We start from the raw sequence: 20,255 nt of genomic DNA, 5'->3' as shown, positions 1-20,255 counted from the left end.
GTTGTCTTGTTACTTTAAATATAAGCTTGTCACAGTAGCAGATATTTACACATACATTCTAGGGTGACTGCTGCAGTTCACATGTCCCCAAAACCAAACTAACATACAAACAAACTAACTAACAAACATGATTATTTTTTTCAGACTTGATATAGCTCCAGGAGAGTCAAAAGACATTATAACAGTCAGAGCAGCCCTATACATGTTTCTGGGATTTAAGGACATTTCTCAGATTTAAGGACGTTTCTAGGATTTTAGTATGTTTGTCAGATTTAAGGATGTTTCTAGGATTTAAGGACATTTAACCGATTTTAGGTAATTTCTGGGACTTAAGGACATTTGTCATATTTTAGGACGTTTCTAGGATTTCTGGCTATTTCTAGGATTTTTGGATATTTCTCAGCTTTTAGGATGTTTCTCGGACTTTAGGATCTTAGCTAGGACCTCTGTCGGGGGTGTGGAGGATCCTGCTGGCACTTTTTTTGATCTATTTTGATGCAGTTTTATGCACTCTGGCACCTTATGTATACTAAAAGTACAAAAACAATTCCCATTGTAAATCACTATTTTCATTGTGAATTAGAAAATATTTGGGAGGCCACCTGGCACCCTATCGGAGGCCAGACATACTATATAAATGAACTTTACTGTTAAAATCAGTAGACTGGCTCTTTAGCGAATGGTGCTGATTGATAGTTATGAAAATAAAGCCTTGCAACTTTGAGACTTTACAAAAGCAAAAGCCCAGTTTTGAATGCTGAAGGATTAGTCGTTCAACCTTTTCATTCACTATAAACATGTTACGTTTAAATGTACACCTTTAATCTTTCTTTTGCAGTTTTCTGAAAGAAAAGAGCTTGGGTTTTAGTTTTCCATCCCATCTGTGTTGGCCATCATGGCCCTTAGTTTGTGGTAGGAAGTAATTTACTATTTAAAAACCCCTCTGAAAAAAAATCCATAAGGAAATCCACAGGGTTCCTATACAGACCCAAACCCACTCCTCTGAAAGAAATACCACCCCACTGAAACCTGGCCTTTATATTTAACATACTGCATCAGAAAGGAGGAGGATGTGGGCAGACTGAACTGGTTTCGACCTTCAAAAGGCCTCTCAAACTATAGATCATGCTGTTCAAGCTGCAGCCCATCCTTTAGCATGCTGGCTTTTAAATGACTTAATTCTTCTCTGGAAAGACACACATAGTGGATGTCAGTGGGATTTTTTTAAATTTCTTTTTTACGAAGGTTAAACTATAAGTTGCGGGATCCCACAAGGGACTTTCCTCGGGCCACTCTTTTTTAAAACTATATATTGTGAACTTGAAGGATGCCTGTTCATCAGACCAGAACTCGTATACAAAACACATAATCATGTGCCAGCAATTTGTATATAACCTTTGTTATCGGGAAGGGTGCAATCACATAATTAATGCGCTGGTGGGAGTAAAGAAGTGAGTAGGCTAGTAAAAACAGTGAAAGTACGAGCGATGGAGCAGGTTGGGGCGGTGAACAACAAACACAGGACTTTCACCAAGGAGACCAGTGTTTTGCTTCCTTCATATGTTCCTCATAAATGTCGTATTTACCTTGTTTACGAGTTATGAGCACATGAACAGCCCTCCAAAGTCGTAATTACAAGAGGGAAATTTCGATAATACCCAAGTGACCGAGTTGTGACGTTTGTGTGACGTTTCAGGGCAGCAGAAATGGCAGAAAGCATGGAAACAATGTCAACAATTGACATTTTTTGGTTTCTAGTGGCTCTCATTTATTTTTAGTAGTGACACATTTTAGTATCTGCATCTATAAACTGCAGCAAGCAAGCAAACTTTGAACTAAAGCATGCCAGGCCAGTATACTAACATTGTTAACGTTATTTTTTAACACGAGTTGCCGTCATGATGTCTTTACTGCTTTTCTTTGTTTGTCAAAGCACTTTGTAAACTTTTTAAAAGAGCTACATGAATAGTTATTATTATTCTTTTTAATTTTATTATTTAAGCTAATTTATTTATTTATTTCAATTCATTTTTCAGTTTATCACAAACACCTCGGAGATGTAGCGGAGGAGAAGTCTAAAGTTAGGCAGAAAGAAAATGCAAGTAATGTAAAAGTACTTTAAATTTGTACTTGAGTGAATATATTTGGTTACACTCTGACTATATGCTGTATTTTCTTCATTCGCCAAGATTAGAGCAGAGGAGAAATCTTATTTGACTGAACATTTTCTTCTCCTCGCCTGCATTAGGTAAGTGTTAGAAGCCTATGGAAATAACGTGAACTCATCCCAGTAATGTAAACCCTCAGGAACTCCTGCAGCTGGTTTTGACTGGACCCCTTTCAGCCAGGGGACCGTGCAACACTTAACAAGACCAAAGGCCTCTTCATATAAGAACTGTTTTGAGAAGCGTGACCTCCCGACCCCCCCCCCCAACATTTGTTTTTTTACGCTGCAAGTCTATATGTCGTCCTCTGGAGAGCTTAGTGGAGAATAACAGGCAGCTGGTTATGTCACACAGATCTCCTGCTGAACTTACTAACAGCATTTTGGTTGGATGTCTGCAATTCAGTCTACAACATAAAATAAGTCGATAAAAACACGACTCAAATTTTAGCTTTCACGTGTTAAAAAGGGCAGCTGTAGTGCAGTGTAGTTTGTTTATAGCCTCAGCTTTTTACTTCTAGCGAATGCATTTGTGAAGATTATCACCCTACAAAAACAAAAAAACAAAAAACATCAGCGCTCTATTTGGTCATACATTAAGGTATTGGAGCGACTGAAATATTAATGTGATGGTGCTAGATGAAGTCATCTCCCCACAGCAACACAGAAGATCTCGACAATCAGCTCAGTTTCTGGGTAGACACCCAAGATTTGTGTCGCCAATTTAGTATCCGACCAAATGTCTCCCCCTCTGTTCCTAAATTATAACGTTATGGCCAGAAAAGTGTTTTTGCAAAACATTATGTCACAGTGAAGAAGATTTTTTGGATATAAAATCAATATAATATAAAATCACACACAATTTATGCTATTAGACCTTTGCATGAAATTCTGTCATAATTAGCATATTAATTATTTGGTTGTGGCCTAAAACATGTTTTATGAGGTCACTGTGACAGTACATTCAGTACTTTCTTAAATCCATGTGGACGTTAGTGCCAAATTTAAGGAAACTTCCTGAAACCGTTCTTGAGATACCATTTTCAAGAGAATGAGAAAGACAATGTCACAATGACCTTTGACCACCAAATTGTAATTAGGTAATTGTTGAGTCCAAGTGAATGTTTGTGCCAAATTTGAAAAAAAAATCCCTCAAGGTGTTCTTGAGATATCACATTTACGAAAATGAGACAGACAAGGTCACAGTGAATTTGATCTTGATCTGAATTAATACCACCAAAATCTTATGGAATCATCTTTGACTCAGAAAAAAACGTTTGTGCCAAATTTGAAGAAATTCCTTTAAGGCCTTCTTAAGATATCACGTTCACAAGAATGAGACAGACCAGGTCACAATGACCTTGACCTTTGACCTGATACTACCAATATTTAATCAGTTCATCCTTGATTCACAGCGGACGTTTGTGCCAAATTTGAAGGAATTCCCTAAGGGCCTTCTTGAGATATCACATTAACGAGAATGTCATTGACTCAAAGTCAAAGTGACCTTTGACCACCAAAATCTAATCAATTCAGATCAAGTCCAAGTGGACGTTTGTGCCAAATTTGCGAAAGCTCCTAAGGGCCTTCTTGAAATATCAAGTTAACAAGAATGTCACAGACTCAAAGTCAAAGTGACCTTTGACGACCAAAATCTAATCAATTCAGATCGAGTCCAAGCGGACGTTTGTGCCAAACTTGAGAAAGCTCCTAAGGGCCTTCTTGAAATATCAAGTTAACAAGAATGTCACAGACTCAAAGTCAAAGTGACCTTTGTCCACCAAAATCTAATCAATTCAGATCGAGTCAAAGTGGACGTTTGTGCCAAATCTTAAAAAAAAAAACATACTCCCATAAGGTGTTCTTGAGATATCACCTTCAGGAAGATGAAATAAACAGCTGGACAACCTAAAAACACTATAAGAACAAATAGATCACAGGTTCATTAATAGGATTTTAAACAAAGAAACATTTATTACCTCCACGTTTCTCTTCATTCATTCACTTATTTATAATAAAGGAGGCATTTGACACCAAACTGCATCAAAAACATACATTCACACCCATACAGAAGACAGTAGTATACAAATAGGAATGCGTGCGCACTGCTCAGCTCACTGGTTGACAGAGGAGTGTTTGAATCTTCAGTTCAAACTCCTACAGTGCACGTGAAATAACAGGACCCGGAGGTAAGCTGAATAAAGAGGTTTCCTCCCTGATAAAGGCACAATGGTTGTGAAATACAGTACACCTGACAGTCTCCGCCCGTTTAGTTCCCTTGTTGATGCAGAAACATTTTTTTAAAAATCACAGTAAAAAATAGCCACCACAGTAACTGTCTACTGATGATGTGATAAAACTATAAAATGTTTCAGATCAACGGCTGGTGATCGTCGAACACGGAGCAGAGCAAAAATGAACACACTGGAAATTTCTTTTTTTTGTTTGTAAAAAAAAAAAAAAAAAGTGGTTTTAAATGACAGAGCATCTTCAGTCGTTCGGTCTTAAAGACACGAAACAGTCTCAACCCCGGCAGCCTCGACACAAACACACTAAAACCAGTGAGAGTGAGTCTTTGAGTCCGAGAGCGTCATAAACTTTACAGGATAGTAAAATATGGCACAAGTCTTATTGAAATATGCAAAGCAGAGCACCGTGCGTCAGAGTTTCAGGTCAAGATGCTCGAGCAACGTCGGCACGTCGGAGAGTGCACAACGGTGTGTGTGAGTGTGTTTATGTGTGCGTCAGTCCATGTCGTCTCGTAGTAGAGGGTCTTTCTCTTCGGTCGAAGTGCTCGTGTGTCCATCTGATGTGGTGCCACCTTCACATTTACTCCTCTGTGTCAGAACAAAAGCGAGCATTAGACAGTTTTTGGTGAAAAATGCCATCTGGTTAAAAAATAGAAATTGTCACGAAGCAGCTAAAAAATAATGGAGCGCAGCCGCAGATAGTACCATGAATTCTGCATCACTTGCAGTACTTACAGTACCATAGTACACAAAAGTATTTAGAAGTCTTGAAGGTGTGTTTTTCAGTACTGTCATAAATACAGGAACTCCTCTTTCCATTAAATTCACTGTTGCTGATGAGCTCAGAGGTTGATATTGCATTAATGGTTTCCCATTTTTGAATCTAAATGAAATTTTCCATGTTTGGCAGATAAAGAAATATTTTTTGAGATGCATTACTCAAAACCCACGACAAGTATGTACGCCTTGTATCTTCATAAAGTTTTTTATTAAATTTTTTTTATTTTAGGACGCATTTTAACATCACACAAGGGACTTTCAATAAAAAGAAAAATAGCTCCCAGCTAACTCAGGAGCACACTCACATTTGTTTAAATTTGAAATACTGTGCATCATGGCTTCTTAAATAAATAAATTACAAGAAATTTAAGGGCCCTGACACACCAAACCAACAATCAGCTATTGGCCAGCCGTCAGTGAGCGTCTGCTGCCCCAATTTTTGCGGTGCGTCCCACATTGTTGGCACTCGTCAGCCTTTGTCGGACATTTCTGAGAAAATTCAACATGTTGAATTATTTATTTTTATGTACTTTTATTTGTGGTTTTACTGCTTTTGTTTGTTGTTTCTGGTCTATTTCTTTGTATTTTTCAGCAAAGTCAGTATGTTGAAATACTTATTCTTATTTACTTCTTTTTGTGGTTTTATTGCTGCTGTTGTTTTTGGTCTTTTTCTTTGTCTGAATTGGCTGTCAGCTGTTGTCGTGGTTCGCTCGAGTGCACAAGACACAAGCACAGGTGACGTGAGGGGACGCAAAATTCGGCCTTCGTCATCATAAGTTCTCTGATGTCGCTTTAGTGTGTCTGAGCCTTAAATCTGACAGTGAGAAACTGTGGCTGTGGTTCATTAGTAGCTCTAATTTCTCACTTCCCCTCAGCGCGCAGTATTACATAACAGCACAGGTTAAACGGAGGCCACTCGAGGAGCAGAGAGACAGCGGAGGAAACGGGGGATTAAAATGGAACGAAGCCGCCCTCGTGCACTTTTAAAACTGGATCAACGTCCAGCTGTAGGCTTGGATTTATACAGCTTTTTTACAAATAGTCATGAGAACCTGCAGACTCCTCTCAGTGAGGCGTCTTCTGCAGATAACTGCAATAAATCTCAGTAATTAGCTGCATCAGCTTCTAATTTAGAAATTTCTGTTTGTGATCAGTATCATAACTGTTATTGCTGCGGGTTCATCTTCTCCTTCGTCTGAGGTAAACAACCTGAAATGATGTGCATTATTGCAACCTAAACATGGATCTATTTTCTTACAACAAATACAAAACCGCAACACACTGTGGGCGATAGACACCTGCAGTGACCAACAGCTCTGACTCTCCATCAGCTCTGCGAGAGTCTACGGGCCTTTGCAAAACCGAAATCTACCCACTCCCACTATTTTAGTTCATCTCATTTTATTTTATTACTCTGATATTTGTTATTTGTTTCATTTATTTATTTATTATTTCAATGAACTTTATTTCAGACTCTTAGCTCAATATCAATAAATTATTATTATTATTATTATTATTAATAATTATGTATTTTTCTGTTGATTTGTAATCTGTTACTATTATTTTAATATTATTGTAATTGTCCATTTTATTTTATTTTCCTGTGGGAGTGTGTGACTGTATGAGGGGATGTATATTTGTATATTGTTGTGCATTTTTTATGTGCAGTTGAAACTTAAAAATAATAAATGAATACATTTATAAATAAAAATTAAATAAATAAATAACATAAAATGGAATATAAGTTTACATTTCTTTCCTTTTTCTTTTTAAAACATCTTATTTTTCACTCTGTTGTTTGTAATTTGCTTGTTTTTTTGCAAATATACAAAACTTTACAATAAAATACACACAGCTACCGTCTTATCGAGACGACCAAGACGAGAATATTTGATCCTAAATACAATGTAGCATTTAACATGTTAACGTCTTTATGGCAATAATTTCAAAGGTCTATATTGATTTGAGCAGGTTTCATTGTTAAGAGCAGCTGCGCAGATCTGTGCGAGCGTCGTCATGACGACCACAGAAGCACCGTCGGAGGGTTTAATAACTCACTTCCACCTTTGGGACGGCGGTGAATCTGCACGAACACTGAAACAGAGCGGAAGTCTAGGCGGCGCTTTAGGAAAAGGCTTAGTAAGGTCACTTCAGTTTTTTTTAGACAAATGAAAGTCACTTTTGATGGCGGCAGGAAATCCTCTGATGCCAAGAGGAAGCCATCAAGGGCACTTTGAAGGACCAATAAAACGTGGCTCAGATTTGGGATTTAATACTTCAGTGCACTTTAGTAACCCCGAAATCTCTGAAGATGCTAATAAAGTCACTTTGACGGCGCGTTTGTTTTAGCGCTGATCTTCGTGAGTTACTTTTGAGTGTTTTTAACTTTTTAATACTTACTTGCATATTTTTAATATAAAAATAAATGCACTTTATTTCTTTATCTGTGTACTATTTTATTTATTAACATTATTTTAATTATTATTATTCTGAGTCTACCTCAGAGTTGTAAAATGTTGTCACGTTCTGACAATTAATAACTAACTTATAATAACCACAATTAAGAATATCATTTCTTCAAGTTTCACTCAGGAGCAAGAAATATAATTTTTTTTCTGCTCTATCATTTAAGATCTCTGTGAGTGAACTTTAGTGTCCTCATCATGACTCCAGGTCTGTTTGGACAAAACACGACTTGCATGGCTGTTTTACTGGTTTTGGTATTCGTGGGTGTTCGCAGAACGTATTCTCACACTTTTTCCACGCAAACAATCTCATGATGAGTCAAGAGGCAGAAGCCAGACGTGGTCTGCTTAATAGCAGGTTGCAAACCTGATATTACGCTTATACGAGCACAATAAATTCAGTTTCATATGACGCGCACTGCTACATCACTGTTTGGCCACACAGTAAACACGCACGTCATTCAATGAACTTCAGTGCATCAAACGATGGGAAGTTTCTGGGATGATTCAAAAAGTGCCTGACTCAGGATTTTACACAAAGTCAGTAATCATAAACTGAGGTGTGAAACCCCAAAAATGAAAGCTGCTTTCATGTTTCAACCTGCAGGCCACGACAGTGTGGACATCAACGGTTTCTATAACTTTACTGACTCACTGAGCAGTTTCTACAACTTTGATCACAACCTCGTCAGTGAGCTTGGAACTACTACACATTTAAAAAAATAAATAAATAAAAATAACAAAATAAATGAATGACTAAAGGAATAAAAAAAATTAAAAATATTTTTTAAAAGATTAAATTAAAAAAAAGGAACACACATATTAAAAATAAATAAACAAATGTAAAAAAAAATGAATGAATAAATTTAAATGACAAATAAATATTTCAAAAGTTAAAATTAAAAAAAGGAATCACTATACATCTTAAAAATAAATAAACAAATATAAAAAAATGAATAAATCAATTTGAATGATAAATAAATATTTCAAAAGTTAAAATTAATAAAAAAGGAGCCACTGCACATATAAACACATGCTGTTAAACCGAACTCTTAATTCTCCGTTTGGTCGTCTTTGTAGCAACAACTGAACAAAATGCATGAGTTCATTTATATACATGTGTATGCCGTTTTGTGTGCACCCACCTGAATTATTTGATACATTTCTCCTTTGTTTCGTGGGCGTGTGCGTCTTTTACCCGCTCTTTATCGGAGGCCTAAAAGACGACCAAATTGTCTCAAACATCAGCCAATCAGATAACACAACTGATTACGAGTAGGTTCGGGTTGGATTGAAGCGGTTGCGTGGTCGAAAACCGCGCAGCATTTGGTTTTCTTTCAAATGAAGTATGTGCAGAGATATTCATGCAAGGAGAATTTTCTGGTGACGGTTGATTCGTTCATGCAGTTAATTAAGACGACGTGCGATTGGTTAGTTCACCTTTAGTCTTTTTAACATCATCATTGACAATTAAATGTGAAGGCATCCTGTTAATTGGCTTCTGCGGCTTTTTTAAATGGACTGATTATCATGCAACAGAACTGAATGAGATAAAAAAGCAGAGAAAAGTTGGAATTTGAAATCTGTTATACAGAAAAAGGGCTTGAAATTGAATCAGACTTAAGAGACGCATCAACAAATGCAACATAATGAAGGCAGGTTCTTCTTTCTGTTCCTCCAGAAAACACAAGACCTGGACCAACTATAAACAGCCACCATCCCACACAGGAGTACTGGGGCCAGACATAAGGGAACAAACGAGAGGAAATTAACTGACTAAATTCTGGTCAGTTAACTGTTGAGTCTAAATGGACGTTTGTGTCAAATTTAGAGAAACTCCCTCAAGGTGTTCTTGAGATACCCTATTCACAAGAATGCAACAGTCAAGGTCACTGTGACCTTGACCAGTTCATCATTGAGTATAAGTGGACGTTTGTGCCAATTTGAAGACATTTCCCTTGAGGTGTTCTTGAGATATTGTGTTTACAACAATGGCAAAGAGAAGGTCATGGTGACCTTTATCTTTGGCCTAATACTACCAAAATCTAATCGGTTCATCCTTGACTCAAAGTGGACGTTTGCCCCAAACTTGTTAAAATTCCCTCATCGCATTCTTAAGATATTGGGTTTATGGGAATGAGATAGCAGCAAGATCACAGTGACCTTGACCTTTAACCACCACATTCTAGTCAGCTCATCCTTGAGTCCAAGTGGATGTTTGTGCCAAATTTGAAGAAATTCCCATGAGGCTTTCATGAGGTATCGTGTTTACAAGAAAACATAATGCCTCCAGCCGAGACTGTCACCAGCGCTGAGGCATAAAGATAAATGAATAAATATATAATATACTATTTAAATAATATACTATTAAACTCATTTAACAACTAGCTGAAGATGGAAATCTGATAAAACATGTTAAAAACCCAACTGAGTGAACAATAACGGTACCACCTTCAAGAAATCGAGCGAATATTCTGCACTGATTCATCTTAAAGGAAAACAACTCAAAAATCAAGCTGATAACCAAAGTTCAAAATCTAAATCAAAATACTTTGGATTTGGATGATTCAAATGTTATTGTGGATTGAGGACGAAAAATGTATCAGTGAACCACTAAATAAATATACATATAAAAATATAAATGAATAAATATGAAAATAATTAAATAAAACAAGAAATAAACGCTGAGATGGAAATAAATGCATAAATAAATGCTGAAATAATAAACATTTTATCTCCTCAGCATGCACACAAAAATAGAAAAAGTATTTAAATTTAAGATATCTATTTATGAATTTCTAGTTAAAAATCAACTTTTTCTTATTAATGCATCAATCTATTTATCTTAATAAATAATTTCATAGTTCATTTATTTCAGCATTTATTTAATCCTTGTATCCTTGTATTTATCTATTTTTCTATTTATTTATAAATTTATACATTTATGCATTTATTTTTTTAAATAACTGTATCTATCCTTATGTTTATTCTTATTTTTTTGCATTTCTGTATTTATTTATTTATTTATTGGTACTTGAGTCATTTTTCGTCGTCCGTTACAAAGTTTTACACACCCCAGGGTTCTCGAATCCTGTGGAAATCTTTGTCACATTTGTGCGAGACCTCTGCAAACACAAAAACATTGAAACCCACTTTTAATCACGATATTTAAACCTGAACCAGCGCTGAATTTTAAAAACAGGTCGTATCGGCGGTCTGAATGGGACACTGAGCGCCTGCTGCTGATCGGGTCAGACTGTAAAAACTAGAGCGGTGTTGTGACAGTGAGACGCCGGCTGAGATTACACTCATTAACTTTAATGATTGGCTACTTTATGATACTATACAACATCGAACCGTTTCAAACACGTTTCATAACACATCACCTGACTCAAACTGATGACGCAGACATCACGGACGCGCTGCTACTTGACATTTTCTTAATGAACCGTTTGAGAAACATTTTGTGTTTTGATAAAAGCTGGAAGAGAAGACTGATGCCACTCTGGTGTCTTCTGTCCTTTTTTGGTGAAAAAGCGTTCTGCACGGTCACTTCTATGTTTGCACAATAAAAACATACACTGAAGTCTAAATGTGTACGTAAGAGTCCAGAGTTCGATCATTAAAGGGGTCAAACTTGTCCTGACTCACGCAAAACAACCAGAAACGCTCGAATTCAGCGTGAAATTTACTACAAGGATGACACAACGTCACAGGACCGCTGAGCTCGTCCTGCTACCGCGTCAGCGCGACAATAAACAATCAGCCGGAGCGACACCTGACACACCATAACTTTGGCTCTCTTTGTTCAGTGCGTCAAAAGCGCTCCAGTTTTTAGGAAGAAAAAGTTTTTTGTTGGAGTTTCAAATTAATATAAAACAGCAGAGGAGCAGGAGCAGCTGCCTGAAGGGGTTAAAAAAGGAATGCTTCATTTTCTGCAGCACGGAGACTCAGTGTTTTTGTTTGGGGGGCCACTTCTGCAAAGTGAGAGGAGGCCAGGGGCCAGTCGCAGCGGCCCCATACATGTTTCCAGGATTTTAGAACATTGTTAGGGACTTGAGGCAATTTTAAGAATTTAGGAGATTTTTAAGATTTCAGCGGATTTCTACGAATTTAGGACGTATTTATAATTTTTATAATTTTAGGACATTTCGCAGATTTTAGGACATTTCTAGGATTTCAGCAGATTTCTACAAATTTATTTTTAGACTTTTTTTCAGATTTTGGGACATTTCGAGGATTTTAGGAAATTCTTAGATTTTCAGGAGGTTTCTAGAACTTTAGGATATTTGTTGGATTTTTAGACGTTTCTCTTGTTTTTGGACATTTCTATTATTTTAGCACATTTCTATGACTTTAGGATGTTTCCAAGATTTTAGAGCATTTCTAGGATTTTGGGACATTTGCATATGTCAGCACATTTCTAGGATTTTAGGAGATTTCTAGGGTTTTAGAACATTTCTGTGATTTGAGGACATATCTAGGACTTAAGGACATTTTAGGTTTTTTGGACATTTCTAGGATTGTAGGATGTTTTTATAATTTTAGGACATTTCTCGTCCAATAATGTCATCTGCTGTGAGTGAGCTCCGGGTTCCTGATTATGAGTGCGGGACTGGAGTCTGGTTGTCTGGTCCTGTCGGGTTTTAATAAGGTTTTAACAGGAAGAAGCCAGATGTAATGTCTGTCAAATAGCAGGTTGCCAACCTGATATTATACCTGTATGAGCACGATCAATTTTATTTATCATAAAAGCAAACTGCAGATTTATTATTGCACTGAGCCACTTCATCTTTACGATAAACACTCACAGCAGAGATTATATTTTTATCAGTCCCACAAAAACCGTCCTGCCGACATGAATACTCACTAGAGCACCAAATGTGGATTAATCCGCTGCTGAAAATAGTCCCCAACAAAATGCAAATGCAAAAACATTTGATGTTGCTCCAACATAAATCAAAATCAGATTAAACTCTAAATATGTTGAAGATAAATTATTCCACTCTTACTATAGATCAGAGCTCCCTCAGGGAGGTCTCTCCTGCTCCTTTTTCTGTTTTTTTTGGGAGAACATGAGTAACTCTGCGACATGCCACATGCAGTTAAGGAAGCGTAACAGCAGCGAGCACGCACGTGCACGCTGTGTGGCGGCCTCACCTTCAGCCTGTGGTGCATCAGGGCGGCGATGACTATCGTAGCGAGGCCGAGGGCGATGAAGGCGTACTGCATGTACTCCATCACTGCAGGAAGGACCACCAGGTTCGTGTGGAAGGTGCTGAGGATGGGGCCGTCGATGTAGCCGCTCTGAGGAGGAAATAAAAGTAGGAAATGAGAATGCGTTGTGGTTTATGACAAGATTAGGATTGTCTCTCTGTGATGCAGAGAATCAGTTCTGAAGAAAAAAATCAATTCCCCGTGCACGCTGATAACCTCTGCATTGATTTTTTTTTTTTAAATAGCTGCCGTTTCCATCTGATGGACCTTTGTCTTGTCAATGTTTATGTTTTGAGAAACGTCCCTGTGACAGAAAAGTCCAGTTTCTTTTTAGAAAGGAAGCCTTTATTTACCTTTTTTGGTTCAGATTATAACCTCATCATACTGTATTTACTTTGAATTAAATTAAATTAAGTCAAATTAAAATAAATTAAATTTCATGGGGCCATGGGAAGGGCAGTTGTTCTTTTTTCTGTTCTGTCCGACAGAGACACATTACCACGTTCTGTATTTGCTGCGCTGACTTTGCATGTCTGCAGAAAATTCAATCAAAATATTTGAAAAAAAATAAATAAATAAATTTGAGTGAGCACGAAAACAGATTTTTTTAGCCGTTCCAGTATTTTAAAGGAGTTTTGCTTCAGTTTTCACAGCAGAGCTGTAACGGAAAAAGGACAAATTGACACGTTTATCGTCTTATTTTAAAACACAAAATCCTGAAATTGCATAAAAAGTGCAAATCACTTCACACAGACAGCTGATTTGAGCACAAGTTTCAATAAATTCAACTAAACACATCGCAAGCATCTTACTGAATCTTAGCGTTTTGTTTTTTACAGCGATGAACTGTAAATGAGTACATTTACTCGAGTAAAAACCTCTAAGTTTGATGCTTTTACTTATAACAACATTTCTTCACTGTGGTTTTGCTGCTTTGACTTAAATAAAAGATGTGAGTTCTTCTTCTTCTCCTCCTTGTAGTTTTGACATTAATTGGTATTACATACTTTAATTTGATGCAGATGTTGTGATTTTGTGTTCTGCGGGAGTCGTCCAGGTCAAAATAAGAACATTTTGTGTTTTACAAACTCTGGAAACTCTTGCAGAAACCGAGCCAGAGTCAGTGTGAAATAATGTGTAATAGAAAAGGCACAAAATGATCTGAACAATAGCTACACACAAACAAGGACAACAGTTTGGACACACTGGGGACACTGGGACTAGAGAAGTAAAAACCCTTTCCTGCTCCACCAGTTTTCTTTTAAGAGTTATATTTGAAAAACGAACAACTTACCTCCTCAAACCAGATCATCGGCATCACCACCTCTGAAATCTTGCCAGTTTCTCTGCAAGGACAAAAAAACACGCGGCTTCAAAAGTCAAACAAGGTTACAGGGTGAACTTAAAGAAAAGCAGGAAGTGTCTTATAGACAAAAACACAATGCACGACAAATGCTGTTGGCATGATGGTACATCTGGGAAAAAGCCTTACGTGATTGCCGACACTCTCTTCATGTAGAGGTTGAGCTGCAGACGGATGGACACGTTGAGGGGGACGCCCGTCAGCTGGCAGGACACACAAAAACACGCATGATTCAATCTCACTCTGGGGAATAAAAAAAGCATGCCATGTCCATTTTAAAGAAATTCTGCCGGGATGTTAAACATCCACGCGGCTATAAAATGAAGTTCCCATGTAGGCAAATGCAGTACACAAAAGAAGGATATCCTTATGTTTAGATAGTTTTTTAAGGAGGCAATCAAGTTTAACTTCAAAAACTTCACACACGGCCTCCGCCGCGCGACGTGACATAAAGAAACTTTGTCCTCATTTGTCCTCATCGCTGCCAACGGCTCTTTACAAAAGACCCGCTGAGATTTGAGTTATTTCTGTTATTTCTGGAGTTCATCTGAAACAGCGAACACGACATGGCCAAAAGTGTGTGGACACATGAATGTGTCAACAAGTCTAAGAGTCTGCAGCAGTGATACTAAACTTACGACCCGCTGACCAAATCTGGCCCCTGATAAGTGATTCAATGTTTTTTTTTTAACTTTTAGTATACATAAGGTGCCAGAGTGCAGCATCAAAACAGAGCTTGTTTTTCCAAAGTGGAGGATCCTTCGCATCCCCCAACAGAGGGCCTAGCTAAGACCCAAATCCTAGAAATGTCCCAAAATCCTAGAAACAGCCTTAAATCCAAGAAGTACCCGTCAAAACTAGAAACTTTCTAGAATCCGAGAAATGTCCTAAAATCCAAAGAACATCTAAAATCCTAGAAAAGTCACAAAATCTTCGAAACATCATAAAATCCAAGAAATGCCCTAAAAACCTAAAACGTCCTAAAATCTAAGAAATGTCCTAAAATCCTAAAAAATGTTTTAAAATCCAAGAAATACCCTAAAAATCGTAGAAATGTCCTAAAATAAAAAACATCCTAAAATCTGAGAAACTTCCTAAATTCCCAAAAACATCTTAAAATCCTAAAAACGGCCCAAAATCCTAGAAATGTTCTAAAATCTGAGAAATGTCTTAAAATCCAGTAAGTGACGGACTGACTGACATCACCATCCATCAATAGGACTAATCATTAGAGCAGGTTTCAGGATTTTAACTTTGACAATTACATTTCTAAAAATCCTAAAGATGTCCTAAAATCTGAAAAACATGTATTGGGGCTGCTGCGACTGGCCCCTGGCCTCTTTTTATTTACAAAAATAAGAAAGAAAAAGAAAAAGCAGGTCCAGTTTTCCTGTTTTAGAGAAACAAACAGTTATAAAATCAGCGTCTGGAACCTCGGCAAACTGCATCACAACGGCAGAATTGCTGCTGCCGCTCTGAGCGTTTTTGAGAAGAACAGATTGTTTTTCTGGCAGAACAAATTGAGATGCAACTCAGTCCAGACCCTCCGCTCGGCGGCAGCTGAATTAAGTCACTTATTTATGAAGTGCTGAACTGTCTGTAGCTGGCAGAGGCCAAAACACACGTCTGCGTTCTCTCAAACTGTCCTCTGGCAAACACCATTATCAGCAACAACATCTGCTTTGTATGCTGCAGATCATACAATATGATCACAAACACACACACACACACACACACAAGTACACAAGCACAAGTACAAGTACACAAGCACATGGTGAAAAGCAAGACTTCGCAAATATTTAAAGAGCTAAAATAAGAGAACTCATTAAAACTGTGAGGAAACACCAGAGGCAGCACAAAATCAATAAACAGAAAGATAAAAAAAATAAAATAAAAAAATATTAATCATAAGTAAACTCAAATCAAATAAAAAATAAAATACCTTTAATAGTTGATAAAATTTAAAATAAATAAGTAAAAAATTAAAGGATAAAATAACACAAATAATAGCTAAAAATATTTTTTTTTAAATACAGCATCTAGTAAAATAGACTAAAATGTATCAGTCAAAAAATAAAAAGGTAAAATTCAGTTAAAAGCCAAACTAAAAAGGCAGGTCTTAAGTTTTCTTTTAAAAATATCAGCCCCCTCTAAAAATCTTTTTGTACGAATGGCTTTGACTCTATTGTGACTTCTCTCCTGCAAGGTCTCCTCAGACGTCTTCACAAACACCGGACTTTCATGTTTGGTAACATCTGGCGAGCGAGGGACGGAAATCAACCACTTAATGCTTGACCCTGCAGGAAATGAAATGCCCCCGAGCCCCAGACAACATTTTCTACTGTTAAGAAGAAAAAAACAAAGAGGATTTGCAATAAAATAATAAACACAGTCAAGGTTTCAAAGAGCCGCATCCTGGCACAAACTATTCACACGGAGATTATTTTTAATCTGGCACGCGTCACCACCTGCAGCAATCAAGGACAGACGGACGTAACGTGTATAGATTAAGTAAACGTTTAGAGGCTGTCCGACGCAGGCTGCACGTCGCAACTTTCTCACAAGATTTGGCAGCTTTTAGAGCCCTCTAGTGACTTCCTTTGAAAGAAGCACCTGGCGAATTAACTCCTTCCTGTCTGTAATTCCAAATAATGTCTGAAAGCTTTTTCCTTTTCTTTAATGTTGTGAAATTGTCGGATATCTTAAGTTTGGGGACAAAGCGGCAGAATAGCTGAAAGCTACAAAGACCGGACAAAGATCAAATAAAGATTGTTTCCACCAGCGTGCAAAGATTTTATTTTTTTGTCTGTGAAAGTCACGAAAAAGCATCAAAGTGACGATTAATTATACACCAGACGCTCACTCTGTTTCCATGCACGGTTTAGTGGAGCCACAGCCAAAGCTCGATTAGGACATTTAATGTGACCGAAAGAATGTAAATGTAAATAAAACAATGTAAAAATGCACAGTGTACATATGTACATATTTGCTATTTTTTGATGTTTCTTTGTCGCATTTAGATTTGAAGTTTTTTACATTTATGTTCTTGATTTTTGCAGTAATCTTCCTTACTTTTATAACTTTTCTATATTTATGTTCTTGATTTTTGCAGTGCTTTTACAGAGTCTACCTTCAAAGTAAAGCTGTTCATTTACAGGTACATCCTCCTCTTTGATACACAAGTGACAGCATGTTGCAAATATCAAAAATGCTAATGAGCAAAGACTAGACTCTCAGACATGTGCCGCCACAACGAGATTTTCTATTTTTGGAGCGCTTAAATATACATGTACTGTTCAGCTATTCATTGCATCACACTGTCGGAGTGCAGAGCGTACTCTGGGCACAGACGGAGCAGCAGAACATGAGTCACAGTGAGACTCAACTCTTGTTGATGTTCAACGACCCCTGTTGCCACCCACCTATGCTCCCTCGTTAAACACCTAAACTTTGTGTTTTTGGAAATCTTTCCAGATCGTCCAGAAACAGTTTGTTTCATTTTAATAAGCTAAGAAAAACAAACCCACTGTACAGCTTTCTGACGGTGCCCCAGCCCAAGCTGAAACCACGTAGGCTCCATTTTTTATAAATTTCACACATGATCAACGTTCTCCCAGATGTTTGCATTGAAATTTCTGTAGGAAGATTTGGAAAATATTTGGGTGTTGAAGTTATACAGCGCAGAAAAATGTGAATGCAAATATACAAGCAATCATTGTTTACTTTTAGGGATGTCAGCTCAACATGTGTATAAGACGGGCCTCAGAGCTCCGGTCCGTACATGTGGATCTGATCAGACGTTCATATGAGCTGAAGTTAGCGGGATAAAGTCGGAGGGCTGAACAGAAGAATGCAGCTTATGGCAAAAAACATAAGAGCTGACACTACAGATGTGATTTCTTTACAGTACTGTTCTTTATACTAAATCCTTCTGTCTCCTCTGGAGTATAAAAAAGACCAAAAAAAACGAAACAAGCAAATCATGAGGCTTACGTAACTTAAACTGAAAAGCTGCTGCTGCGCCGCAAAGTGGAAAAGGTGCTTTCAGACATCAATCAACCGACGAGAGGACAGACTAAGCAAACGTTGTGTTAAATTTCAAGAAATTCCTCTTAAGGTGTTCTTGAGATATTGTGTTCACCAGAATGAGATGGATTAAAGGTCACGTTCACCTTGATCTTTGACCACCAATATCTAAAAAATTCATTCGTAAGTCAAAGTGGATGTTTGTGACAAATTTGAGGAAACTCCTTCATGGCCTGCTTGAGATACTGGATTCATGAAAATGAGATGATGCAAGGTCCCATTGACATTGACTTTTGACCTCAATTTCTAATCAGTTAATTCTTGAGTCCAAGTAGACATTTGTGCCAAATTTTAAGAAATCCCTTTAAGGTTTGAGATATTGTGTTTACAAAAATCAGATGGATTTCAAGGTCTCATTGAACTTGACCTTTGACTTTCAACCACCAGATCCTAATCAGTTCATTTTTCAATCCAAGTGGACGTTCGTGCCAAATTTGAGAAAAAGTTTCTCATGGCTCTTTTGAGATGTCACTTTCACAAGAATAAGAAAGATGAGTTCACAGTGATCCTGACATTTGAACACCAAATTCTACTCAGCTCATCGTTAAACCCAAGTAGACGTTTGTGCCAAATTTAAAAAAAAAAAAAAATCGCCTTCACAAAAATGAGACAAAGAGGTCACAGTGACCTTACCTTTTGGCCTATGACCACAAACCCAACAACATAACGCGTGGGGCAAAGGCTACGTTTGTCACAAAGGCATCAAAATCACATTATTTCAAACCGGAAAAACAGAACACTTGTACGATACTTTTACGATATTATAATATCCAAAATCTTCAACAATATCTACTCTAACTCTAATCTTGACCTCCATGCAAAATTTTCACCTCTTCAGGCAAAAACTGGGGTCGCCAATTAGTGGGCAAACGTTTTTGGTCCAATCCACTGAAACGGAGCAACAGAGCTGCAGAACGCTACTAAAAATTCAACTTTTCGAACTGAAAGACAAAGACAAGACAACTTACAGCGACTGCAACACGCATTTTAAACGAGGCTACATAGGTGCTACGTTTTAAAGTAGCTGTTTGTGTGATTATATGTGAGTCTGATGGGTGTGAATGTTTCTTTAGTTTAGAAGGTAATTTTCTGTCACTATGTGATAGACATTAAAGTTTTTTTAAATCTTTAAAAGAACTTTTTCGATCACCCACTTCGGTAAGCATCGATTTGGGCCCATAAGGAATATCAGCTGCAGTGTGAAGATGTCACACCCAACATGTACCTAGGGTTTTTCCTTGAAATATTTACACCCACGCCAAGTGATTAAATTATTAACTTGATATCAGTCTTCCTGAATTCATCCTCTGCTTGGAAGGCATCTTGCACAAGCTGTAATTGCACGGCAACAAACTTTTTTATTGCAGCCATAGAAAGTCTTCTAACAACCCTTAATGCACAAACAACTGCAATTATGGAGAAATAGAACAATTTCCAATTACCTTATCTCCACAAAGGTTGCAGCCAAATAAGCTGCAGAGGTTGTATAAGGAGTTCAGGGCGACCTGAATTACGGCAGAGTGCCTTCAAACTTATCAGTCTCCCGCTTTTACTGTTTTACTGAGCAGCAATAAAGTCCGATATCTTTGGGTTCATTCAGGTTCTTCTCAGAGACAGTTAACTGATGTAACCAGCAGCAGGTAAACACCAACAAATATGTGATAATGATTATCAGCTTCGCTTAGCGATGACTGCAGAATGATGGACAGTTTGGCTGAGTCACTTCCTTTAAACCGGAGTCTCATTCTTGCTGAATTCTCAACGAAAATACGATTTTATACGAATTTATCAACCACGTGTGACTTTGTTTAAAACATACAGCAAACATGTCGAACAGCTTTGAAATGCAAAATAATGGAATTGAAAATGTGATCAAAAAATGTGATTAATCGCGATAAACTCATTGAAACCTGAGCAAATTAGTATGATTT

The 20,255-nt window shown here is 37.4% G+C and overlaps 1 protein-coding gene across 6 annotated transcripts in view; it reads right to left on the bottom strand.

Annotated features, from left to right (window-relative positions):
- Positions 1-4,113: 4,113 nt before the first annotated feature.
- Positions 4,114-20,255, bottom strand: part of scarb1 (scavenger receptor class B, member 1) — a 31,923-nt gene continuing 15,781 nt past the window's right edge. For 2 of the 6 annotated variants that reach the window (XM_088070855.1, XM_088070854.1), the window contains exons 9-14: positions 14,368-14,441; positions 14,170-14,221; positions 12,819-12,965; positions 10,733-10,783; positions 8,804-8,874; positions 4,114-5,001 (exon numbers count right to left, since the gene is read on the bottom strand). In XM_088070855.1, the coding sequence (XP_087926981.1) occupies positions 8,809-8,874; positions 10,733-10,783; positions 12,819-12,965; positions 14,170-14,221; positions 14,368-14,441 (390 nt within the window). In that variant the 3' untranslated portion in view covers positions 4,114-5,001; positions 8,804-8,808. The remainder of the gene's footprint in view (positions 5,002-8,803; positions 8,875-10,732; positions 10,784-12,818; positions 12,966-14,169; positions 14,222-14,367; positions 14,442-20,255) is intronic. The other 4 variants (XM_088070860.1, XM_088070859.1, XM_088070857.1 and 1 more) reach the window with 2 other exon arrangements.

The sequence above is a fragment of the Plectropomus leopardus genome, chromosome 20 (assembly GCF_026936395.1).
Source record: "Plectropomus leopardus strain MGB_pleo_1.0 chromosome 20, ASM2693639v1, whole genome shotgun sequence".
In the NCBI taxonomy this organism is placed as follows: Eukaryota; Metazoa; Chordata; class Actinopteri; order Perciformes; family Serranidae; genus Plectropomus; species Plectropomus leopardus.
The sequence above is the reverse complement of the archived record's forward strand: the minus strand, read 5'-3'. Positions and strand labels throughout refer to the sequence as shown.